This window comes from Gastrolobium bilobum, unplaced genomic scaffold, assembly GCF_033153095.1.
Source record: "Gastrolobium bilobum isolate Gb01-03AN ecotype WA unplaced genomic scaffold, APGP_CSIRO_Gbil_v1 utg29767, whole genome shotgun sequence".
Classification (NCBI taxonomy): Eukaryota; Viridiplantae; Streptophyta; class Magnoliopsida; order Fabales; family Fabaceae; genus Gastrolobium; species Gastrolobium bilobum.
This window is the reverse complement of record NW_026895566.1, coordinates 65,078-91,582: the sequence shown is the minus strand read 5'-3', so window position 1 is coordinate 91,582 and position 26,505 is coordinate 65,078. Positions and strand designations below refer to the sequence as shown.

Sequence of the window (26,505 nt, the reverse complement as noted above, 5' to 3'; positions counted from 1 at the left end):
CAGTGGTGCCATTGTATAAAAAAAATTGAAAATGAATAGGTAGGTTTGTTGTTTCCAGATAGGTGCATTGTAAACCTATAATGGCATTACAGAGTTTATGTTAATTATGCTTACCAATTAACTGTTTCTGACTTCTATACAAAGGGAGAGATTGTTGTTCAATCATACAATAAATCAAAGAGTAAAAAATCTTTATTAACACATATAGTTAATAATTACTATCCCCAACATAAACGGTACGGGCTTTTTCTTGGTATGGTTCAGACTCCCTAGAAGTAACTGACCTTCCAAATTCTGATATGTTTTTCAACAATGGCAGCAAGTCGTTTTACCTTCAGTTTCGAAGTATAATCCAGCTGCTCATAGAAAATGGCCATAAGACGATTTTCTTTAACTATATTAAGAGTTTGGTGATCAAGGTTCCTAGTGAAGTTAAGAGACCTATTAGACCTTCCTGCATGCCTGATGCCTGGCCCTTAAGAGACTCTCAAGAGCAACAATTTTCCATTCCACAAAATCACCTCCTAAAAGTGTCATTACTTCACCTTCTGAGAGGGAAAGGTTGGCAGGTAACTGTGCTGCATCTGATCTCTCATCATTTGTAGATTGGTTATTTAAGAGTTTTTCTTTTAAGTATAGTAAGCTTGTTTGAAAGTTTGAGCTCATTCGCAATATCTTGACTAAACCATTCAGATAGCAGCCTTTTATTGTGTTCGACTTCTGGGTGTTGAAGAGATGGTGTGGCCATTCTAAAACCATCCCCGGACATGAAATGAATTGTTACCAACTATGAATAAGATAAACAAATGTTAAACATCATCCACCATTCTAATACATGTCAGTGTAAAGACAGATCTTTCTATTGCACGTAGCTACAATACAATAATTTCCCACCATAAAAGCAGGACGGCCTCCACTTATTGCATTTGTTATACAAGTCACATCTAAAACTATTTTGCCTGTCAGTTTAAAGGGCAAAAAATAAAATGTGACTAAAGTGATCCTTAAGTCATCATCTATAGCAAGGTGAAAAAAGAAAAGAAAAAAGCTTCCATAATTACAAGAAATTGAAACTCTGGACTATAACATTAACTTCAGATATTTGGATTTGTTGTAACTTTTACTTTAGCTACCTGATACCTAATTTTGGTTATTTGTAAATGCGGAATTTTTCTACAACAAAGACCTAATAATTACTACAGTTATTTTGACTAACAAATCTAAAGGAATAAAATGTACCAAAAAATAAAAAACTAGAGGAAGTCAAATATATTTGAACAATGTCAAAAAAATGCAGTATTTTAAAGAGGTGACTGGTTTCTTTCCAATGATATAATCTCCAAAAGCTAACTTCTAAGGAGATGGCATAAAACAGTCTGTATATTTATTGATTGTAGATCCACAAGAAACAAGCTTTTGTTGAAGTACCAAGTGATGCAGTCATTCTCACTTAATTACAATGCAACAGCATCTGCCTCTTTCTATATCTCAATTTCAATAAACAAACTGAAACCTAATACCAAATTAAACAGCTCAGAGGTTGTGAAATCAACTTGACATGGAGTACGACAAATAGATAAATGAAGTCATGCAGAAATACCAGAGATCACAATCACATTATTAACTCAATGCTAGTTAATTAGGAACTACCTGATGCCTGAGGAGATGATGTAATTCCACAAAGTATGCGAAGAACGGTCACTTGATATTGAGAGGACAAACAGTTTAAAAGCCCCAAAAGTCTAAAAACAATATTTTCTGACTGCATTGGATTTCCATCCTTATCAGCAGATGCTAATTCCCAATGCCCTGGCTTTGATACTATATTTGCAATCGTTGAAGCAGCTAATGACTTCAGCTCATATGAAGGATCCTGCTCATCAAAAAGAGCTTCTATAAGAGATGGAAGAACTGAAGATGGTTGCATTGTCATCCAACCCTGACAAGTTATATAATGCATACAAGCTTGGTTCCCTTCCATTACGATCCAGTAGTAAGGTATAGGACTTGGAGTATCATATTGGATACATAAAATTCTACTGTGGGATTTATATAGATTTTGGGCTCTTCTAACTTACAAGCTAGCTTTTGGGACGAGGCTTTCCCAAGGTTCGTATAATAGCCCATCTTAATTATTTAGTAAATCAATTGTAATTAAATAATTAAGCATGTTTTAGTGAGTAAGATTAAGTATAAGGCTTAATTAAATGAACCTGAGTCACTTTGGAGTTAAAAAGTGTACTCAGTGAAAATTAAGGGGTATAAATGGGTACTGGCGAAAGTGCTCAAAATATAAAAATAAAATTATAAATATTCCTAGAATAATATTCCAGACTTTTGGGTAAAGTCTGGTAGTTATTGGAGTTAAATAGATAGACGAACCAATACCCACTTGATTCCACTTAACTAATGTTAAGTGGCCAAAGCAAATAGAAACCCAATTCCCACCCCATTTTCCCGTCGCCAGCATCAGAGAAAAGAAGAAAGGAAGAAGAAGGAGAAGGAGGGAAAGGGAGGAAGAGAGAGAGAGAGAGAGAGAGCTAATCTCAACCATTTTGAGTGATTCCAAAGCCTAAACCGCTCCAAATCTTCCCCTCTTTCATAATCCTAGCTTGGTTTTGAGTGGGGAGCATTGTGGAGAGGGATATTGCTCCTCAAAAATTCGGCCCTTTGGAGAAATTTGGGGTTTTGAGTGCTTCAACCTCCATTGAAGCTTGAGGAGTCATCAATCCTTGGTTGTGTGACCATTGGTGGTAAGATTCTACCCCTTGAACCTTATTTTCATGGAAAATTGCATGAGTTAGGGTTCAATGAATAGTAAATTGGGGTTTTGATGAAATGTTGTTAAATTAGCTATGTTCTAGGAAGAATGGAGCTTAGAGCATGTTATGGAAAATGCTAGGAATGTCATTTAATCGGTAAAAATGAGCCTAGTTAGTTAAATGACTATACTTGGTATATTGCAAGATTATCATGCTTGTTGAAGAGTTTTCTTGCAATTATGATCAATGGGTTGGCTTGGTTGATTGATGATTGGATCCTTGTGATGTCTAGGATTGAGACATTTGGACCAACCGTGAGTGATCAACCATTGGAGCAAACTATGGAGCTTGACTAGCTCCTTGGAATAGGTAAGCTCTTGCTAAGTTGGGATGTAGAGTTGTTGTGGTATTAATGAGTATATATGAATATTCATTGTATAGTATGATTGATGCTATGGCACCTTGGTGTAGGTGTGTTACTTGTAAGTAATTGTTGAAACCAAAGTTGATTGGTTGCTGAACCGTTGGTGGTGAACAAAGGTTGAACGGAAGCTTTGAGGTAAGCCTTCGGACCTTGGGTGTAATTCCCTTGATTGTTCCACCAAGCCCTGAAAGGGTAGTGGTGATTATAGTGTATATAAATGCAATAAAATAGTGTAATGCTTTGTTATACGTATGTGTATGCATTTGGTGTGGCATAGGATGGTGTTTCCCTATGTTGGTATGTGGCATGACGATGCGTAAATCATACTTGGTAGTTAGCTGGCCAGTAGGACTATTTGCATCTGAGTTTCCTTAGGACAGCTTGAGAGCTCGAGGGATTTCTCCTGGAGATGTATTGCACTTTGCATAGATATGTATTTACTGCATTATTATTGTTATTGCTATTACACTGATATGGAACTGTGGGGTGGAGAGATGCTCCAAGGACCCCTGGTTTACTGGATATATTCGTATATCTCACCCCGTGTTGTGGGGACCCCTTTTCAGGTAAGGATGCTGCAGGAGCCTCTGGTGGCAAGTGGCCATATCTGGATTATGCATGAAATGTGGCATTTCTTTTGAGATTGTACATGTTGTTTTGTAGCTCACATGTATAGGATTGTAATTCATAGACCATTGATAGATGTATGAATTGTATACTGGAATGGACTTAGCCTATGCTCATGCCTTTGGTCATCTCTTTTGTCGATGAGAGCCAAGGGAATGATCATAGTGTTTTGTAAGCTAAGTTCCATGAATTGTAATGAACATGATGTGTAATTGATGAGTACTTTGAGTTTAATATATGTATGTTCATTAAGTATTGGATTGTTGAACTGGAAACTAAATTAGGTACCTAGTGCTAAATTGGGAAATGTTGAGAAAACAAATACATCCTGTCCGTTTGACCAATTTTCATACCCAATGTGATGGAATTGGACTTTGATGTCTCTATGGAAGTGGTAGACATTCCTCTTAGCTTTCCATAGAGACCAAAATGGTGTAATTTGAGTGAGTATAGCTCAAATTATGAGTGGAAAACCATAGGTAGGTTAAATGACCTTGTTTTGGGTCACCCAGCCCTGTGGATGGCGCCTGGGGCGCCAAATTCACGCTTGGGGCGCCAAATTACGAGATCAGACAGTAGCATCCACGCTTGGGGCGCCAGATTCACGCTTGGGGCGCCAACTTTCTGTTTTCCCACGCTCTGAGCGTGGATCTCACGCTGCGGGCGCGGGGGTTCTGGAGGTTTCGCACCCTTTTCTTAAAAAGTGCATAACTTTGGCTACGGTGCTCCGATTTGAGCGCGGTTTGAACGCACGCGTAGCTAATGAAAAATACTATAACATAGTAGAAGATGGGAATCATAAAAGGAGTTTAGAATTAATTTGATAATTAAAGTGATGAAGACATTTCACGACGTATTGTCAAGTATAATGGGAATATAATCTTAAGTTTTGTCCCACTATTCCGCGAAGTATATATAGTTATGATCACGCACTTGGTTATTTGAATCCGGCTTGTATAAAAAGGAAAAATTTATCCGGTTTTCTAATTGAACCAATGTGATTGTAATTGCGCTTAATGCCGTACGCAATGATAACAATCCGGTTCTAGAACGGGGTGTTACAGTTCGTATCAATTGGTATCAGAGCTTCAACTATGTCTTCCAGTTGCAATCGAGTGACGCGATTGGTGACGCTGGCATGGCATTGTTCGCCTAGAGTTAGTAAAAAACTAGTGCCAAGTCAGTCTGCATGGGCGCCAGGGCTGCGGAGCGTGATGAGATATTACGATCTAGTTGCAAGGTATGGGACTTGGAGTCCTGTAACATCCCGGGCGCTGACGAGGGCGGGGAGTGATCGCCGGTGCACAAGGGCACGGACAAGGAGCGGCTCCTGGCAGGCTTCTAGGGACGGGGGTACATGAATGAATCGAATCAACACCCGAAAGAGAGGGATTCCAGAGACTGTGCTGGTATGGGACGGTACAGTTGGGAATGACTTATAAGAATTAATTGGTACTACCTATACTAACAAGATGCATCTACTTTTCGGTAGCCCGGATCGGAAGAACTCCACAGTTAAGCGTGCTTGACTTGGAGCAATTCTGGGATGGGTGACCTCCTGGGAAGTTTTCCCGGGAAGTGTGCGAGTGAGGACAAAGCACACTGAAAAGTCTCGTGTTAGTGTGTGGGGACAGTCATTGATTCTTGCAAGTTGTCAGGCGTTACAAGTGGTATCAGAGCAGGGCCTCTCATCCAGTACGGTGTGGTTCGAGGACGAACCAGGCGGAAGCTGGTGGGCATGTAACATCCCGGGCGCTGACGAGGGCGGGGAGTGATCGCCGGTGCGCAAGGGCACGGACAAGGAGCGGCTCCTGGCAGGCTTCTAGGGACGGGGGTACATGAATGAATCGAATCAACACCCGAAAGAGAGGGATTCCAGAGACTGTGCTGGTATGGGACGGTACAGTTGGGAATGACTTATAAGAATTAATTGGTACTACCTATACTAACAAGATGCATCTACTTTTCGGTAGCCCGGAGCGGAAGAACTCCACAGTTAAGCGTGCTTGACTTGGAGCAATTCAGGGATGGGTGATCTCCTGGGAAGTTTCCCCGGGAAGTGTGCGAGTGAGGACAAAGCACGCTGAAAAGTCTCGTGTTAGTGTGTGGGGACAGTCGTTGATCCTTGCAAGTTGCCAGGCGTTACAAGTCCCATATCGTAAACATTAGATTCTAGAGAGGGGTTTATGTGGACTTTGGGCTTGTAACATCCCGAGCGCTGACGAGGGCGGGGAGTGATCGCCAGTGCGAAAGGGCACAAACAAGGAGCGGCTCCTGGCAGGCTTCTAGGGACGGGGGTACATGGATGAATCGAATCAACACCCGAAAGAGAGGGATTCCAGAGACTGTGCTGGTATGGGACATTACAGTTGAGAATAACTTATAAGAATTAATTGGTACTACCTATACTAACAAGATGCATCGTCTTTTCGGTAGCCCGGAACGGAAGAACTCTATAGTTAAGCGTGCTTGACTTGGAGCAATTCTGGGATGGGTGACCTCCTGGGAAGTTTTCCCGGGAAGTGTGCGAGTGAGGAAAAAGCACACTGAAAAATCTCGTGTTAGTATGTGGGGATAGTCGTTGATGCTTGCAAGTGGCCAGGCGTTACAAGTGGTATCAGAGCAGGGTCTCTCTTCCAGTACGGGGTGGTTCGTGGAAGAACCAAGCGGAAGCTGGTGGGCATGTAACATCCCGGGCGCTGACGAGGGCGGGGAGTGATGGCCGGTGCGAAAGGGCACAAACAAGGAGCGGCTCCTGGCAGGCTTCTAGGGACGGGGGTACATGGATGAATCGAATCAACACCCGAAAAAGAGGGATTCCAGAGACTGTGCTGGTATGGGACAGTACAGTTGGGAATAGCTTATAAGAATTAATTGGTACTACCTATACTAACAAGATGCATCTTCTTTTCGGTAGCCTGGAACGGAAGAACTCCATAGTTAAGCGTGCTTGACTTGGAGCAATTCTGGGATGGGTGACCTCCTGGGAAGTTTTCCCGGGAAGTGTGCGAGTGAGGAAAAAGCACACTGAAAAGTTTCGTGTTAATATGTGGGAATAGTCGTTGATGCTTGCAAGTGGCCGGGCGTTACAGGGCTCTCCTAGACCTACCTTACAAGCTAGCTTTTGGGGTGAGGCTCTCCCAAGGTCCATATCACCTTCCTTCTGGTTTGGACAGTAGTTCGACAAATACTGTGGCACATTGCCTAGAAATTTGTTTTGTACAACTATTTGTCAAGGTCATCCTTCCCATCAGAGAAGCCATCACTATCTTTACACCATCAGAACCAGCTCCAGAATTCACCCAAATTCCAATTCAACATTTAATTTTAAATGCTTACCAAAAACCATGTTTAAAGTTTAAACATCACCAACATTCTATTTTGGGGCTTTATATTTAATCAGTTGAAAGAGATAAATGTCTACACATTTATCCTTCAATTGATATTTTTTAGCTCTATGTAGAAAGCAGATGACTTTAAAAGTCGATTACTAATTGTCAGCATATACACCATCTGGAAGAAGCATAAACTAATGTGATACATACCATCACCTAACCGTAAAAGTAATGGTTCAATTCTTCCAGCTGCTGCCAAACATTGAACAATATCATCCACCCTCTCCATCTGCCTCAATACTTCCTCGGCTAAATTGAAATCACAACAATAGCTATCTGTTAATGTTTTCTTCTCACTTCTTCCTGCAGCCATCCAATATATAGTAATGAATAGAAGTAATAGACTTAATTTACTAACGCATGCATGTACTTGAAAATTAGTTGTAGATGGTGACAGTAATTTCTGGGAAGATTTATGGTTTAGAAGAGTTGCAGTGGAACTCCAAGCAGATTACAAAGTTTATGACTGTTTTAAGGAACCCAACATAAAGTTTGAGAATCTGAGGGAAAATATTCTTCCAGGTGAAACAAATTTGACTGCTTAAACCCATAAAACCATAATTTGGAATCAACAATAGTCTCTTGTAAAACAAAAAAACTGCAGCAAGCATATTTTTTTGTATGATTTGAAGAAACCCATTAATTCAGAGTTTTCCTATTCCAAGTTAACTCTATTGCCACAGTTCTATAGTCCTGTTTTCCTTTTCTAGACCTCGAAATGACCCATTAGCATATTAATTGGTGGTGGTGAGACATGTATAATCTTCTTGTTTTGTTCATTAATTAAGAAAATTAAAGACACTGAAAACTTGAAAATAAGCATAGAAAGAACATAAGGCATGGTCTTTGAAGAGCTTCACCTGCTTACAAAACTCAGCACCGTCACTCGGATTGACCCCAAAAGCACGATCAAAATCTATCATAACACTTGTCTCTCTCACTTCCCCTTCAGCTTCCTTCTCCAGCGTGCACCTCGCCCTCTCTTTGTTCTCTGTAACATATCATCAAACACCTTAGCTACAAAAACACACCACAAACCAAAAAGAGATACAAAGAGAAGTACTCTGAAGTGAGCTAGCTTCATATCTCTGGAGAGACCGGCGGGGTGCAGAGGTCGGAGAGGAAGCGGCGGACGGACTCCACGGCGGCCGCAAATTGCGGTGGCGGCGGGGAATAGTGAAACGACACCGTGTCATTGTTACGTGAGGACTAAGACTGAAGCCTAAGCTAATAGAAACAAGTAATCAATATTTATGAATTATGATATGCAGTTTTAAATCGTAGCTTCCATGATATGCTACATCAAGAATATGTAGGCAACGGCACATGCATGCCTATAGGTATCTTTTATTATTATTTGAATATATTTTGATTTTTTAATTCATTGTGCCTATGCGTGTAAGTGAGTTAGGCCGGCCTACAGAGATTTACGGCTTAACCTATATTAGGTCAGATTTGGCATATTATAAATAATAAAATAGAACAGGTCATAAACTTTTTTTGTATATGTCGGACCTATAAATCTACAGGTCGCATATATCATATTATTTATTTAAAATATAATAAATAAAATTATTATTTTAATAATTTTGAATAATAAAATAATATTATTTTAATTATTCTTTTAATTGTTGAATGTTTAATAGGCTTAAACAGGCTAACAAACCAAAACTTTTATTTTTAAATATAGATCATGCCAGACTTGTAATTCGGAGCCTACACAGGCTTATTAGCCAGACCATTTTTTACACATAACTGATCTATTTAAGCCAGCGTAACATATTCTATTTACACCCTTAATTGTGCCTAATAAATATTGTACTCCGAGAAAAATCCAAAAATTAATTGGTTTTCATCAACGTGAATTTGAAGACAAAGCGTACTAGGTTCTTTTCTTAATGTGAAACACTTTATGCGTATTGGTGGACGTGGAGTGAGATTCTAACTCCTAAGTATGAAAAAATTGAACAAGTAACTATGAAGGGAGTAAAATATGCATTTGTCATTGGAAACTAGGGAGGTAGAATAACATTTCAATAATGGATCCTGTGTGTTGGAGTGCACCTTACCATATTCCAAATGAGGAATTTAGCAGAACATGCAATATTCCTTCTATTTCTCATAGAATTTTGTTCTAAAAATGGAGAATAAGATTTTTGGAAACAATGTTAATTAAGTGACCGTCACAAATGCATGAAACTTTCACTGTCTAAGAACATGACACTGATTTGATTTCTATGTGGAACCTGATTCCTTTCCTTTCAACCCTTTCCCTCCATGGTGCGTTCCAAATTAGCCTCTTCTACATAATCCACTGTCATGCACAAACACACCCTTTTACTGCCATAAATTCCTCTTAAACCTTCACTTAAACACACCCACTTGAGCCACAAATTCTTCTTAAGCCTTCCCCTTGCTACCCACCACCTTAACACTTGCACTTGAAGCCTTCTCCATCCAACAAGCAGAATAAGATGGTAGTGCATGGTTAAAATAGCTCATGTTACTTATGAAAATGTTACCAACTACTCTCTTTTTTTCTCACTTCTCTAACACCTTAGAATTGCATGATGTTTTTGACTGCAGAGTTTTGAGGAATCTGGAAAGAAACCTGTGTCTGTTGGGCCATGGGGAGGGAATGGAGGATACCGTTGGGATGATGGTGTATATTCAACAGTAAGGCAATTGGTGATAGTTCATGGGGAAGGAATTGACTCCATCCAGATTGAATATGACAACAAAGGAAGTTCTATCTGGTCACAGAAGCATGGTGTAAGTGGAGGCCATAAAGTTGACAAGGTAAAATTTTTCCATGCCCTTAGCTGATCCTTTTGCTATTAATCGATCTCATGCATCATATAAGGGGGAAAACCCCGTACACAAGGCTTCTCGACTTGTATGGTTAGGGGTGAGAGTCGATTATATGCAACTTTATACTTGCATTTTTGTAAAAAAGCTGTTTCATAGACTCGAACTGTGAGCTTCCGGTCACAAGGAGCAACCTTATCGCTGCTCCAAGGCTCGCCCTCAATCTTGTGCATCATATAAATGAACTATTTATGATTGTGCTGCAGATAAAGCTTGATTACCCAGATGAGTTCCTAACATCAATTGATGGATACTACGGTAGCTTAAGTCAATGGGGACCAATCTTTGTTCGGTCACTGAGTTTTGAGAGCAACAAGAAAATCTATGGACCATTTGGAGTTGAACAAGGAACATATTTTTCATTGCCAGTGAATGGAAGCAAGATTGTTGGGTTCCATGGCAGGTATGGTTGGCACCTAGATGCCATTGGAGTCCATCTGAAGTCCATTCAGCAACCAAACCCATCCAAAACTTTGTCTCATTCACAGAGCTACCTTACTAACACCACTGATAATGTTGGTTATTCTGTAATACACGGAAGTGTTGGTCAAGGCTATGATATTGTTCTTGCTGTTAGACAGAAAGATGATTTGGGTAAACCTCTACCAACTTCAAGCTTCAAAGAATCCAACAATGTTGAACCAAAAGAAAAGGTAAGTAAGAGAAAGTGATTCTTCATGTGTAATCCCTTTAATATGTTCCTTAATTTTCTTCTCAACTCTCAAGTTTGTCGTTTGCACCAAACTAAATGAAACTGAATCTTAATTCACTTCAGATAGTTCCTCTGGGGAAGACACTTTCAATGGTTGAAGGTGTAGTGACATATGGGCCTTGGGGTGGTACTGGTGGATATGCATTTGATGATGGACCCTACACAGGAATTAGGCAAATCAACTTATCCCGCAGTGTAGGAATTATATGGATTAGAGTTTTGTATGATCTGGATGGGGAGGCCATATGGGGATACAAACATGGTGGGGCAGGAGGATTCAAACATGAAAAGGTGAACTAAAAATTGGCAATCCCTGGTTAATTTACTTTTACCTAATAAACTATGCTATCAGATTGATTTTTTAAAGAAATTTTGGTGCTTCATTTTTGCAGATAGTCTTTGATTTTCCATATGAAGTCCTGACACATATATCTGGCTACTATGGATCTGTGATGTACATGGGGCCTACTGTTATAAAGTCACTTACTTTCCACACCACCAAAAGGGTGTGTGGACCATTTGGAGATGAAAGTGGAACTTATTTCACAACAAAGCTGAAAGAAGGGAAGGTTGTTGGCATTCATGGCAGTCAAGGTTTATTTCTAGATGCTCTTGGTGTACATGTGATGGAAGGAAAAGTAATAGTGCCAGTGGCAAACCCTCCTTCCATGAGAATCATCTCAAAAGAACCAAGTATTTCTGAAATAGATAATGCACAATGGCCACCCAAACTAGTGCTTGCTAAATCAGCACCAATTGAAGAGGTTCCCCTTAATTCATTTAAGTTTTGCCTTTAGAAACATCACCTTTTAGCATATATATATATATATATATTGACAGACACTTAAGATTTGAGTATCATTTGCAAAGGATATTCTATTCACAATTCACTTTTGCCCCCTCTTTCATAGGTTTCTTATGGTGTGATTAAAGAACCAGCTCCTTGTGGACCAGGTCCATGGGGTGGGGATGGAGGTAGACCTTGGGATGATGGAGTCTTTTCTGGGATTAAGCAGATTTATTTGACAAGAGCACCAGAAGGCATTTGCTCAATTCAAATTGAGTATGATCGAAATAAGCAATCTGTATGGTCTGTAAAGCATGGTGGTAATGGAGGAAACACCATGCATAGGGTATGAATATGATTCTCATTTTTTCCATTTTGTTTAAGCACATTACACTGTTTCATTCTTGCCATTTGTTTTCATTGCTAACAAAAAAAGGAATTGACAATTCATTCTTAGTCTTACTCATGCCTTTTGTGGTTTTTAGATAAAATTTGAGTACCCACATGAGGTGCTAACTTGCATATCTGGTTATCACGGTTCAATTACTACAGATGAAAGGCCTATAATCATAAAATCACTGACTTTGTACTCTAGTAGAGGAAAGTATGGTCCTTTTGGTGAGGAAATAGGGAAGTTTTTCACTTCAACCACAACAGAGGGCAAGGTGGTGGGTTTGCATGGAAGGAGTAGCATGTACTTGGATGCAATTGGGGTCCATATGCAACACTGGCTGGGAAGTCAGAAAACTTCAAGGTCATCCTTCTTCAAATTATTTTGATTTGTGGGGAACAAGAAAGTATGAGCAGAGTAATCGGATGATAACAAAATTACTTGTATACTATCTAAGCAATAATTTGGTAGATGTTCTGAACAACTGTAAGATCTGTTATACAATTGTGAAGAATGTTAGTGTTAATCATCAAGGTTGTGCTTAATTTAAGATAGTTTCAGTTTATGCACAGAAAATATCTTGGCCCTCTCAATGTCTTGCAAGTTACAAGCAATTAATAAAATGCAAAATAGCAGTGATATTCATGATTCGTATACTCATGGGCTCATAAATGGCACACAAGAGGGAATGAATTGTATGTTTGTAAAGAACCAATTCAACCCAAAAGCTTAAGCTTTTAGGTGAGACGACATTAATGATTTTATATATCTCAACACGCCCCCTCACACGAAAGCCCGCTGGGCTTAAAGGGTGGACAATACACAAGCCCACCTACTTGTGCGAAGAAAGAAATTCCACTAGAAAGAAAGTGGGGGGCGATGAGGATCGAACCCGGTACTCCGAGGCTCTGATACCATGTAAAGAACCAATTCAACCCAAAAGCTTAAGTTTTTGGGTGAGACTACATTAATGATTTTATATATCTCAACAATGTTATAGATCTTGTCTTTTTAAAATTGAAAACTAAGACTTTACAATATTTAAAGGGGCAGGTTATATTTACAAACTTTTTGTTTACAAACTTTTACAAACTACACTATCTTCTCCTGGGAGAACACAACACTAGTTACACTATATTCTCCCAGTAGAAGATAGTGTAATTTGTAAAAATTTGTAAACGGATCCTTCCCAGTATTTAAAATGCTTTAAAAATAATAATTTAACCTATCCAGACCAACACCTCGTTAGCTACCGTAAAAGAGAAAAGCATGATCTAAATATAATTAATAGATAAGGTACTTGCACTGGGAAGGACACATACCAATTGCAAGAATGACCTGTGCCAATTTTTTTCCATTCCAATAATCTACTGACATTAAAGAGATCATGCACATTTAGGTAACTAAATTGATATTATTGTGAACATACATTTCATAAATAAATGATAAACATGAAAATCAATTTCTTGGTTTTTAATATGTACAAGAAGACTTAGGATGACCACATTTCTGATTGATGAGAGGCTACGAGAGAAAAATGTGTGGACAAAGTAATCTGCATTGGTTTCAAGACTAAGTTTCATTGTCTTCTCCTTCAAGCCTGTTCCTCAATAACCACTTTCATTTGCCACTGTTTTTACCATATGGAACATGCTGCAAACGTCATGAACTAGTACAAATCCTTGCTGTTCACTTCTCCAGTAAACTGAAATTCATCTCTTGAGAATTACTGGCTCCTAAAAACAATCTGCATTTGTAACCAAACAAAAGTATCATATAAAGTCACCATCAAGAATTCTAATCCCCAATAAAATTGCATGAAACTGTAGAGGGTGCACTTTGAGGAACAACTCTTAATCATGCTAGAAGTGGTTACCTTCAGATTTTCATATTCTGCTTATATCACGGCCAAATACAAGAGTTGTAATCCAGTTGACAAGTACATAGAATCTGTTCCTCCAGCTGATGACACGTGTAATATATGCTGAGCGCCAAATAAAAAAACTCAGAAATCCAGCCAGAGCTAACCCTTTTGATTCCTGTTAAGAGCTTGGTAAGTGAAACAATCACACTATATGTTTTTAAAGCACAAACATTAGCTTAAGAATGATGAATATTGCCTTGCTTTGTCTAAGGTCAACAAGGGCCTTGTATCTTCCAATAGTTGCCATGCTTCCAAGGTGCTGGTAAACAAACGGATCCCCAAATTCTATTTCTTTTTCACTGTTTGCATGGCCTGCTCCTGCTTTACCAATTTTGTTTAATAGACTTGCTAAGTATTTACCTTGCCTCTCTGCCACCTGTGGAATTCAAATGGTAATGCATCAAATGGCCTACAACAAGCTTTCTGGCAAAGAAGAAACAAGAAACTACTTCACCAATGAACTATTATTATCAATAAGAATAAAAGAAACACAGTCAATATGAAATGTGCCAGACCTTAGCCTAAATCCGAAACTACATATTGCAGGAATTTGAGGAATGAAGGGGTTTGTAGGAGAAACTAAAAAATCACTCACCATTAAACCTCAACTCACGAGGGTAAAGACGAAGGCAATCTTTGTACGCAGTCTTATACCTTACCCTTCATATTAAAAGGTTGTTTCCCGGATTTCAAACTATGAACTTCCGGTCACAAAGAAGCAGTTTTACCACTTGTAGGAGAAACTAATGAAACAAATATCACTTACTTGGGCCAATGCTGGAAGTGTTGGTCTTCCAGTACTTTCAACAAAGCCACTGCAGTCACCTATTGAGAACACATCTTGTACTGTAGGAACACGAAGCCACTCATCCACCCCAATCCTTTCCAGAAAAAAACTTTCAGAATTTGCTTAGAGATAATAGACTAAAGAAAAGTTATGGTCATTATATATACCTGATCCTGCTTTTCTTATATGACAGATAAAAATTTCTAAATCTATCCATAAATCAGAAAGGAAGTGAATTTAACAATGTTGAGTAACGAGACTAACCTTCCACCGGGAGCTTTAGGGAGATCCAAAGATTGAATAATAGGTGATGGACCAACACCAGTAGACCATACCAACAACCCATATGGAACTTCAGTACCATCATTAAGTATAATCTTCTGAGCTTTAACATCTTTCACAGTGCCACGTACAAGACGAACTCCTGACTGAGAGAAACTAAAATATTGGAAAATATAACACTAACACACAGAAGTCTTTAAGCTTTAACAACTAGCTTGTTAACCAGTTTCAGACAGTACTATTATGATGAAGAATATCATAGTATATGAAAGATTCCAAATGTGGAAATGCATCTATCAATACTTAACTTACCTTTTTCAATTGGTTGGTAGCATAGCGCCTGAGTCGGTCATCAAAGGAAGACAATATCTCATTTGCCTAATAAGGCATGAACAAATTGTTTAACAACATAATTTACCTTAAATGACATTTTTGGAACCAAAAATAGCTTCAACAAGTTTGTGTCACATATCTGATGCTACTGAGCATACCTCAATCAAAGTAACATGGATGTAATCCTTCACATGGACATATCTTTGACTAACATCTTTCATGATAAAATCACTAAGTTCACCACTGAATTCTACTCCTGTAGGACCACCTCCCACAACCACACAATGTAAAAGCCTTTGTTTTTCCTCTGCTGTAATTCCTGCATCCAAATAAAACCACTCCTCGTTAAATCCGGACTAGCCATTAGCCAAGGTAGGGGTAAGGGCAATTCTTTTACGCAGCTTTATTCTTGCATATTTGCAAATAGACTACTTCCTGGATTCAAACTTGTGATCTTTCGGTCACAAAGGAGTAGCTTTACCACTACTCCATGCTTGGCCTTCCAAATAAAACACAGAAATTATGCACAAAAATAAATAAATAAAATTGTCACGACTCAACATTTGCCTAACTTATTAAAACTATTGTAGCAAACCTGGAACATCTGAAAGCATCAAGTTGAGGAGAAGCTTTCGACGAATTTCCTGTGCATGATGAACTTCACGAAGGAAAATGGCATGTTCTGTGACTCCTTGAATTCCAAAAGTGGAAGGCTGTGATCCTAATGCAATTACAAGCTTATCATATGAGATAGTAAATTTCCAGGGATCTATTGTCTGTACTCCTTCAGTTACAGTCTCACAATGCACCTTCAAAACCAAGCATCAAATTCTCCATAAGTAAGCCACACTGCAAATACCAATTTTCCAACCAATAATAGTATCATACATTTTCTTTCAGAAATGAGACAAAAAAGTTCAATCAAGTAAGTAACATAAATCCTTCAGTTTTATGAACATACAAAAGAACTTTAAAATTCCAAACTGTTTTATGAGGAACTTAAATCTAGTAATAATATTCAAAACAATTTTTTTTATTTTATTTTTCATCATAAGTTAGCATTCCAAAAGATGTCACATGCTCCATGTACAAGCTTAGAAATTGAAGTACTAATAAAAATACATATATCATGAAACAAAACGAGTTAACACACCATATGATTATGTGCATCAATGCTAGTACAATTGGCAAGGAAAAAATAAGAACCGGGTTCCCTAGAAATAGCTGGTTGGATCCTTGCAATGGGTTCAGCAACTGATCTAAACTCAAGAGTTCCAACACACGTGGAAGCCAATAAAGGGGTGAAGACCATGTGGTTACGAGGTGAGACACAAATAATGTCATAGATATTTGGGTCCAAGCCCTTCATGAGCCTGCAACCAGCCCACCCTGAACCCAACACCACCACCCGTGGTTTCTCATGGGGCTTTGTTGGTTCCAAACCTGAATACTCATTAGGCTTAATACAAGGCTTCTCCTCAATGGGGTTGGAGCTGAAGTGAGAGAGAAAAGTAAAAGATGGTAAAAGGAAAAATGGGTCGGTGATTTTGGGTCTTTGAGATGCTTTAATGGTGGAGAACTTGGAGAGATTTCTGAACCAAGCCATTCTTGGGTCTCAACCTAAAATGGGTTTCAATGTATCTTTTTGTATTTTTGTGTTGTGTGCGTAAGAATATTAGATACCAGATACGCATCACAAAATCTAGATTGGGTTGGAAAGTGAAGTGTTTTGTAACTTGTGTTGGTGGTTATATTTTCAGTTTAATTTGGAAATGGACCTCACTTGATGTAATGTCACATGCTATACGTAAATTAATGGTTATTTTTTTTACGATAAGGTGACAACTGACAGCTTATGCTATCTGCTATTGTCTTAATATGATTTTTCATAATGGGAGAAAGAATGTTTCTTCCTTCAACCATGGGACCTATAAATTTAGTGGGACTCTCACCAATTATTTAATGGTTGATATTAACTCAAGAGTTAGAAAAATATGTGGAGTGTGAGGCACAAGATGGTTCTTGGATTGGCCTTTGTGTTGCTATATCTTCATGAAGAGTGCGCGAAGTAAGAAAGTGGATGGTTATGAAGGACAAAGACGGTGATAACATGGGATTGGTGGAGAGGGTACGGGATCATTATGGAAGAGAAGAGGTGTAACCAACGTTATTAAAACCCGCATAACCCATCCGGTCGGATCGGTTGAACCGCAAACCGAACTATTAATATGTTCGGTTCAGTCAATTAACCGGTCATGTATGTAACTTGGTCAAAAATTGATGAATTGGTCAAAATCGATGAATCGCTCAAAAACCAGGTTCAACTGATGTTAACCTGGTATCAATTTTCTAGTTGAATCGATTTTGAAAAATTTCACTAAGCCAAAATTGCTTTGCCAAAATATTCCACCACAATTGCACTCTTGGGATTTAAAATTGACACTTAAGCGAAGGGAAATGAAATACTAACCACTAAGACAAATTATTTTGGTTCTTATGTTAGCTCTATTTATATATTTATTATATATTTTTACATAAATTAAATTTAAGCAGTTCTCTCAGTAACCCACTAGTTAAACCAATGATCCACTAACCCAGTACATTGACCAAGACGATGACCTGTGCGGGTATAATGATATTTGGTGTAACATTGAAAAGGAATTTTAATGATAAACAAGTTGAGTGTCTCATGATTGTGGGACAGTAGTGTGCTAAACCTGATTGAGATTTGAGACACTCAATATAACAAGCAATTCAGGTGCTTCATTTTGAGGCCATATTGCCAACCCTTTTTTCAAAGATGCCAATTCTAATGGATTTTTTTACCATTGTGTCCTTAATTACATAAAAAAATACCATTTTCCCCCGTATCAAAATATTTTACCTATTTGCCCCTGTTTGACTGTTGACCACGCATTATACTCGAGTATATTGCGTGGAACAACAAATACTCGAGTGCAGCGAGTATTGTTCGTCATCTGGGTTTTTTTGAACATTTACTCGAGTACAGAACCCAGATACTCGGGCATTTATTGTTCCACGCAATATACTCGAGTATATAGGTCATGTACTCGAGTAAATGAGACCAAATTTCCTTCCAAAATTTTTCAATGCGTAGCTCTCGAAAAGTTATATGGAATAAAAAAAAGCACCTGATTCGAACACCCGAGTCAAAAGTTATGGCCTTCCAAAGTTTTACTATAAAATTTCCAAAATTTTGTAGTGCCGATAGGTTTTGTGATACTCGCAAAGCTCCTTCTCAAGTTACTGAGTCAAGTCCAATATTATCAGTATAAAACTATAGAAACTTGATTGAACCAAAAAATCTCGTGAAAAGAATTTAATTGTAGAACTTCGGAAGACCATATTTTTTGGATCAATCAAGTTTTGTGGGTATTGCAAAACCTATTGGCATTACAAAATTTTGAAAATTTTAGAGTAAAACATCATAAGGTCATAACTTTTGACTCGAGTGTCCGAATTAGGTGCTTTTTTGTGCCAAAAAATTTTCCATTTGGAAATTTGGTCCAAAAAATCCTTCTTTGTGCCCCATTTGGCATATTTTACCTTTGCGACATGATGTTATTTAAATTTTTACTTTCAAACACTAACAAATAATCTTACGGGAGTTTTCCAACTCGTAGCTCTCAAAAAATTATATGGAATAAAAAAAATTGATTCGGACATGAGAGTCAAAAAATAGGGTATTTCGAAGTTTTACGATTAATTTTTTTTCACGAGATTTTTCGAGTCAAACAAGTTTCTATAGTCATATATTCGTAATATTGGATTTGACTCAAGTAACTTGAGGAGGAGCTTTGTGAGTATCACAAAATCTATTGCCATTACAAAATTTTAGAGTAAAACTTTGGAAGACCGTAACTTTTAATTCGGGTGTCCGAATCAGGTGCTTTTTTTATTCGGCTTAACTTTTCAAGAGCTATGCGTTGCATAATTCCTGTAGGAAATTTGGTCTCATTTACTCGAGTACATGACCCATATACTCGAGTATATTGTGTGGAACAACAAATAATCGAGTATTTGGGTCCTATACTCTAGTATAAACTCATGACACTTAATTTACTTAAGTATGAAGGTCACATACTCAAGTATGAAGGCCAATCAACGGTCAAACAAGGGTAGAATGATGTTATGTTTAGGAAAAATGTCATATTTTTGAAATAGTTTAAAAATATGGGCAAAGTGGTATTTTTTTATGTAATTAAGGGCACAATGGTCAAAAAGTCTAGACAATAAGCATCGTTAAGATTTCGGCGCGAAATATTGCTGCTGGCAACCTGATTTCTGGCTTGTTCATTGGCCTCTCTAGTGAGCAGGCGAAGCCAATATCCTCACTGCGCATCTCGATGTTGTTCAAGCCGGTGAACCAGAACCCGTTGTACCAGCGAGACATTGCGACGTATCCCGACCATAAGGGCATGAGCGACACGTATTTTTCGTTGAGGATGGGATGTTCGGTGAGGTTATACCAAGATGCACATTGTCTCAATGAGACTGTATTGGAGATTAAGCTTGATGGTGGAAAGGTTTTTAGGCACGAGAAATGCTGGGAAGATATCTGTTATGCTATATCTGAGACTCATCATATAGTGTATCTTATGGGTTGGTCAATTTATCACAAGTGAATCTTGTTAGGGAGCCAACTAGGCCTTCGCCAAAAGGTGGAGATATGACGCTTGGAGAGTTACTCAAGTACAAGTCTGAATAAGGGGTGCGAGTTTTGTTGCTTGTTTGGGATGATAAGACTTCACACGATAAGTTCTTCTTCAAGATGATGAGGGTCTCTTAGTCTTAGGCATTTAATTTAGTATTCTTTGCTTTTTGATAATTTCACTTAGTTGCTAATTGGTGTTTTTGGTGCGGGCTGGAGTAATGCAAGATGAGCTTCTTGAAGCAACAAGAAAGTATTGAAGCAACAGACTTAATACACTCTCCTGCATAAGATAGTCAGTAGATAGGATTTTTTATGAGTTAATTTTGACTGTAGTCAAATGTGTTATGCCCTGTGCTTTGTGGCCTAATCTCAAAATCGTGGGTATATTTTTTTGAAAATGCAAAATGGAACATAGAAAATAGATCTCCTCCTATGACTCTTTCTCTATTTAAAGTTAACAAATAAATGTCTGTTTACTTCATATTTTCCCCACCTTTCTGCTTGTTACATTATCATTCTTCATCTTTGCTAAATGATCTCCTGTTTATTAGAGAATTGGTGTAGTAAAGCTGCTTGTGATGTGGTATAACACAGGTTGTTGGAAGCGTCTCCACACACCACCAAAAATGTGTTATTATGGACACAGAGGCTAGGGGTGTTCATCAACCGATCCAAACTGATTCAAACCACGGTAACCGAACGGAATAACCGAAAAACGAAATAACCGAAAATCGAAAATCGAAAAAAAATTGCAAAATTGAATTGGATTGGATCGGTTTTTGGATGGATTGATGAAAACCGTTCTAATCCAAACCGATCCAATTATTTCCCAACCTTACCATTTACTTACTTGGGCTTTTCTCCAATCATAGCCCAAAAATCATATAGTAAAATTCTAAATCCAAGACCCATTAATCTATCCTGTTGGAGAAAATGGGTTGTGCTTGATTTATGTTATGTTTTTTTTTGTAAGATACATAATATATTTTTATTACATAGGTTATTGTTGTACAACAGATCCTCTCTAGGATGAAAATTTGGGTTACTTCACATCTCAGACAAAATATATTATAAATTTTTTTGTTGAAAGTAAAAGATGATAATTTAATTTTTTGTTGTACAATGCTTTAGATTGCACAATAATCATCATACAAACTTTATAAAGCCGATAGATATAAAAGATATGATATTTGCCAAATAATCATCATATAAATCTTAGGCTTTTCAAAAAATCGAAAACCGATTCAATCCAAACCGAATAAAATTGGATTGGATCGGATCAAAAAATTCAAACTGAATGGATGATTACATGATTAAACCGAAGGGATTGAATCAGATGATTTTTACTTCCAAAACCGAAAGATAACTACTTTTATAGGAGGTCTTGATCTATGTGATGGTCGCTATGACACACCTGAGCATCGACTTTTTCATGATCTTGACAGTGTAATTTTTGGTGATGTCCACAATCCTACTTTTCCTGTAAGTTGTCAGCCCAATTGGACATATTAATTTGTTAAGTGTTGCATTTATTTGTTCCATTTTGTCAGGACTCAAAATAGTCATATTTAAACTATTTCAATAGAATCTTTTTTAGGGATATTATCCATTACGTATTCATTAAACCCCTAAGTAACTAGATCCAAGGATTACACTTTTTAGAGTGTATGATAAGTTCTCTATTATCCATGATTTGTCTGCCATGTTTATCGCAGCTTCTGAATAGAATTTATATTATGTAATATTATTGATAATGACTTAGTAAAACCCCTAAGTTATAGAGTTGAATTAGAGGGATACATCATTTGATTGTATGAAAGCGCTGTTTCGAAACTCATTATACTCACCTAGTGTATTGAAGTTTTTCAAAGTAATTTATATTTTGTAATATTTTCCATAATGTCTTAGTAAAGCACCTATGCTATAGGATTTTAAGAGCTACACAATTCCTATCATTGGATTTGTTACCATAACTTAAGACTCTCATCTCAATCCCCACCTACCCCAACCACTGATTGCTCTACCCGGATAAGAAAAACTTATTTCGCCAAAGATTTTCCTTTTTGTCGTGTGACCACAAGGTAATGGATGCCTAGCCCACCAGAGCTCAACTTGAATTTGTCTTGGCTCTCAGGTCAGCTTAGGTTATGGCTTCATATCATTATTCCAAGTATCAGATTACATTTCTTAAGTGTCAAATTCTGAATTGGAATTTTGTTTAGAGTAACCTAATTGTATTATTTGCTTCCAATTGACATTCTAGAACAATCTAAAATTTATTGGACTTGGTCTAGTTATTGAATGTCTATGAACCAATTGTAACTGTTAGCTCCAAATATCTAATTCTTTTTGTTATTTCGTCCCTTGTGATCTTATTTGCATGACCAAGTTAAAGATTTGGTACAAGTTTTTATTGTCTTATTTCATTGTTGTAAGATAATGTCGTTCCACTTACTGTAGATTGCATAACTATGGATTATGGAGCGTGAAAGCCAGTTAATAAATGTTTAGCTATCTTTATGTCGTAGGCAGAATGGTTTTGTTACCATGTTGTCATGCTTTGGATTTTCTTTTCTTGATCTTTTTTTTTTTCAAAAAAAAGGAAAAAGTAAAAGAAATTTTTTACATCATCTGATTTTGCTCTTTACTCTTAGCTATGTTGTTTGTGATAGTCCAGAACAAGGGCTCCTGGACAATTGTGACATGATTTGCACTGCAGAATAGATGGATCTGCTCCATGTGATGCTCTTTTGAATTTTGAGCGGCAATGGAAAAAAGCAACAAGGTGGAAAGAGTTTGCAATTATTTTCAGAAAATTTTCTCGGTGGCATACTGATGCTTTATTAAAAATAGAACTTATCGCATGATTCTGGAAACTAGACTAGCAAATGTTTGGATATATTATGACGTAGGTAAGTGAACTTGTGCATAAGTTTCTCTGTGACTATGTTAAGACATGAGGTACCAGAAGTATGTGTAGGCTATTTTGTGATGTTGTTTTTTATCATATGATGGTAATCAATTGAGTTGCCATAGGTGAAATGTCAAGGTATAAAATTTAACTTGTAATTGGACATTTTATGAACATTATTTTGAGTTAAATTAAGTGAGAACAATAGATTGTGACAAGGATCTAACGTTTTGAGAACAGGTTACAAAGTAACAAATCAGAATTCTGGTTAAAATCCAGTATTGTCCGTCATTTTGGAAATTTTATTTTTGGAGTTGTAGACTTCCAAATAGAGGAAAATTTTATATCATTTTGAAGCCCCACATGTCTACTTTCTAAAATAAAAATATCATGTCATGTGGCCAAGAATCCAGTTTAATACGAATTTTTGAGTACAGACAGGTTTTTAGGATTTAAAAGAAATCACTTCCGGGATTGTGCTGGTTTTGTTAGCTTTTAATAAAAAAAAATTGTTTTACACTCCAATACGATTAAACGGATATTTCCTAGACCCGTATGTGAGGGATGTCACACTTTTCGAGAGCTATGCGTACAAACATTTTTGTAGAAAATTTGGTCTCATTTACTCGAGTATATTGCGTGAAAAAACAAATATTCAAATATCTGGGTCCTATACTCGAGTATGACACTTGATTTACTCGAGTACGAAGGTCGCATACTCGAGTATGAAGGCTAGTCAATGGTCAAACACGGATTAGTGTTATGTTTAGGAAAAATTTCATATTTTTGAAATAGTTTAAAAACTGAAGCAAATTGGTGTTATGCTCAGAAAAAATCTCATATTTTTAAAATAGTTTAAAAATGAGGGCTAAGTGATATTTTTTTTATGTAATTATGGACACAATGGTAAAAAAGTCGAGTGCCAAGTTCCTATGGCATTAGTGAGCTCACGTTAAGCCTCGTTAACCACAATCCTTCAATCTGGTAGTTGATCAATTGTCAAAAGTCAAAATTGTTTACATAAATTTCAAATAAATAAATAAATAAAATTCAGCCTTACACTTCTTAACTCTCTTTTTTAACATATTTTTCTTTTTGTATATAAGTGATAATTGAACACACAACCTAATACAACTTACCAAATCTTTTACCACTAGGCCAAACCTAGTGACTTTTTTTTATTATCGGATGAAATTTCATATTAGCTGCATTAAATAACTTGATCTAGTCTCTAATGGTGAGGGAACCATATGATTTTTTTTTTTTGATAAACAGGGAACCATATGATTTTTTTTTTTTGATAACAGTAACCATATGATTTTACCTAATAAAAAAAGTGTAATGAAAAATTCCTGAGTGTGTTCTAATATTTATCAAAAATAAATTAAATTACACAAAGCTCTCAAGTCCTTGTTAATTGAAGGAAGCTGAATCAATCACCGTTAGGAGTGTGCAAAAGAACCAAAAAATTGAACTGAAGTATATTTACAAAAAATTAGTTTTTAAAAATCAATTCTTGAACTAAAATCAATTCATAAAATGAATTGGTTTATGAACAGAACTAATTTTCAAAATCAGTTTAAGAACCGAACTGGTTTAAAATATCATGAACCAAATTGGCTTTTTAATTTTTCTTCTTCTCTTATTTTTATATTTATATTTTTTCTCTCTATTTTTCTTCATTCTTTATTTTGTTTCTTCTTTGATCTTTATTTTTATTGTATTTTTTCTCTTATTTATTTTCTCTCTTATTTTTACTTTCTTTTATTTTTCTTTTATTTGTTTATTGCTTTTTTCAAATTTATGTTATTATTTATATTATTTATATTTTATTTCTCCTCAATATTTTCATATTTTTCATTTGGGTTGATAATTGGTTCAAAACCCAATTTTAGCCTTTTAAGGGTTTGCAAAAGAACCGCAAAAAATACTACACTTAAAAAAATTAAATTTTAAAAATCAATTCTTGAACTGAACTATTTTTAAAAATTAGTTCTTGAACCGAAAACTAGTTTATAAACTGAATCGATTTTTTTCTCTTCTTTTCATTTCTTTTTCTTTTTCCTTCTCTATTTCTTTTCTCTTATTTATTTATTTATATTTTTCTTTTTTTATTTTCTTTTTTTCTTTATGTCTATTTATTTCACATTTATTTTTAATTATTTTTTATTTTTTATTTTAATTTTCAATATCATTGACATATATTTTATCAGAAAAATATTTCTGAAATTGTGGCAGAAATTTTTTTCTGCAACACACTATATATATATATATATATATATATATATATATATATATATATATATATATTACAGGTAGTACAATGTGCTAGTTTTTTTTTTTTTTTATATTAGCGGGTCCCATTTTTTGTGTCAATGACAGATACTTTTTCTCTATCACATCACAGTTGCAAAAATTTAAAGCCCATATTTTATTTGGATTTGGGATTAATTTTAAAAACCAATCAAGAACTGGTTATGAATTGAACAGAACTAATTATGAACCAGTTCCGAACTGAACTAATAAATCAATTCAGTTATCAGAATTGGATTATTTTTTTCAATTCAGTTCAAATCAACAAAGAAAATTGAATCGAATTGAACTATGCACACCTCTAATCACCAAGCACGTGGATCAATTGGTACAAGGTTGTTATAACTTAATCAGTGATTTTGACGTAACTGTATTAAAAACTTGGTGGTAGAGAGAATTTCACCCCTCGTGTGGTCTTGCTCAGCTCTAAATTACATTTCAAACAAATTTTTTTTTATAAAAAAGGTACTGAAACATTTTAGTTTAATTTAAGACAAAATTAGTTATTTTTTTAATCCATTAGATTATTACTTAATTTATACATTTTTGACAAATAAATCGGTAATTAATGTATGATTCATTTATTTCAGACAGATATAATTTGTGTCTTGGAAAAATTTCGGACGAAAAATAGATAAATATTTCTTGTTTAGTTTTTGCAATGGCAAAAATTAACAGATATTAAAATTCTCATTTCTTTATTGAACTTTTACTTTTAAACCTGTTAATATTAACATCCAATTCAAAGGTAAATTTATCATAAATAATTTGTGGATAAAATCTATACGCTGTAATGATATATTCCGACGCTACATTGTGTTGTAAATAGAAATATATCTTCATGTTAAATAAAACATGAACATGAGAAAATCACATCTACACAAAAATAACATCCAATTTTTTTTTTCTTTCATTCTTACCTCCATTGATCTGCATTCATGTGGTGTTTTTTGACACGTATCAATAAGCTAGACTCATGCTTTGCGTTGTTTCATGCCATAAATAAACTCGAACACTTAAAAAATCTGTTAGGCAAGCGGATTTACACCTCTTACAACCAACACAGTCCTATGTTCTTGGGGCAGAAGCAATTTGTTTAGCTTTGCATCTGTCCCATGGTATCATTTCTAATACATCTGCGGGGCAGGCTTACCTTTATATGATTATAATTCTCTCACATGACTATATCATATTTTATTTGACATAAGAGGATTTAGTCCTGTTATAAATACATGTATCACAATTAGGATATTAGTATAGTGCAAAGATTTAACAATCGATTAGTACTGATCTCGAATTCGATTGGCTCGAATA

At 36.3% G+C, this 26,505-nt stretch overlaps 2 protein-coding genes and 1 pseudogene across 3 annotated transcripts; 1 reads left to right on the top strand and 2 right to left on the bottom strand.

Moving 5' to 3' along the window:
- Positions 1–208: 208 nt before the first annotated feature.
- LOC133316912 (uncharacterized) lies at positions 209–8,404 on the bottom strand (annotated as a pseudogene).
- A 1,152-nt stretch (positions 8,405–9,556) lies between these two features.
- On the top strand, positions 9,557–12,454 carry LOC133316877 (jacalin-related lectin 3-like). The gene is made up of 7 exons (XM_061518675.1): positions 9,557–9,685; positions 9,795–10,007; positions 10,283–10,729; positions 10,852–11,079; positions 11,181–11,552; positions 11,700–11,921; positions 12,061–12,454. Exons 1-7 carry the CDS (start codon positions 9,683–9,685, stop codon positions 12,352–12,354), a joined length of 1,779 nt encoding a protein of 592 aa, XP_061374659.1. The 5' UTR covers positions 9,557–9,682; the 3' UTR covers positions 12,355–12,454.
- Positions 12,455–13,355: 901 nt separating this feature from the next.
- Positions 13,356–16,942, bottom strand: LOC133316958 (internal alternative NAD(P)H-ubiquinone oxidoreductase A1, mitochondrial-like). Of its 2 annotated transcripts, none has more exons than XM_061518759.1 (9): positions 16,446–16,942; positions 15,888–16,101; positions 15,451–15,611; positions 15,272–15,337; positions 14,942–15,105; positions 14,657–14,771; positions 14,087–14,266; positions 13,843–14,005; positions 13,356–13,713 (listed from the first exon to the last, which is right to left on the bottom strand). In XM_061518759.1, the coding sequence occupies exons 1-8, from the start codon at positions 16,896–16,898 to the stop codon at positions 13,853–13,855; spliced, it is 1,506 nt and encodes a 501-aa protein (XP_061374743.1). In that variant the 5' UTR covers positions 16,899–16,942; the 3' UTR covers positions 13,356–13,713; positions 13,843–13,852. The 2 variants fall into 2 exon arrangements, with proteins under 2 accessions (XP_061374743.1, XP_061374746.1); XM_061518762.1 differs by having other exon boundaries at positions 16,499–16,774.
- Between the last annotated feature and the right edge of the window lie 9,563 nt (positions 16,943–26,505).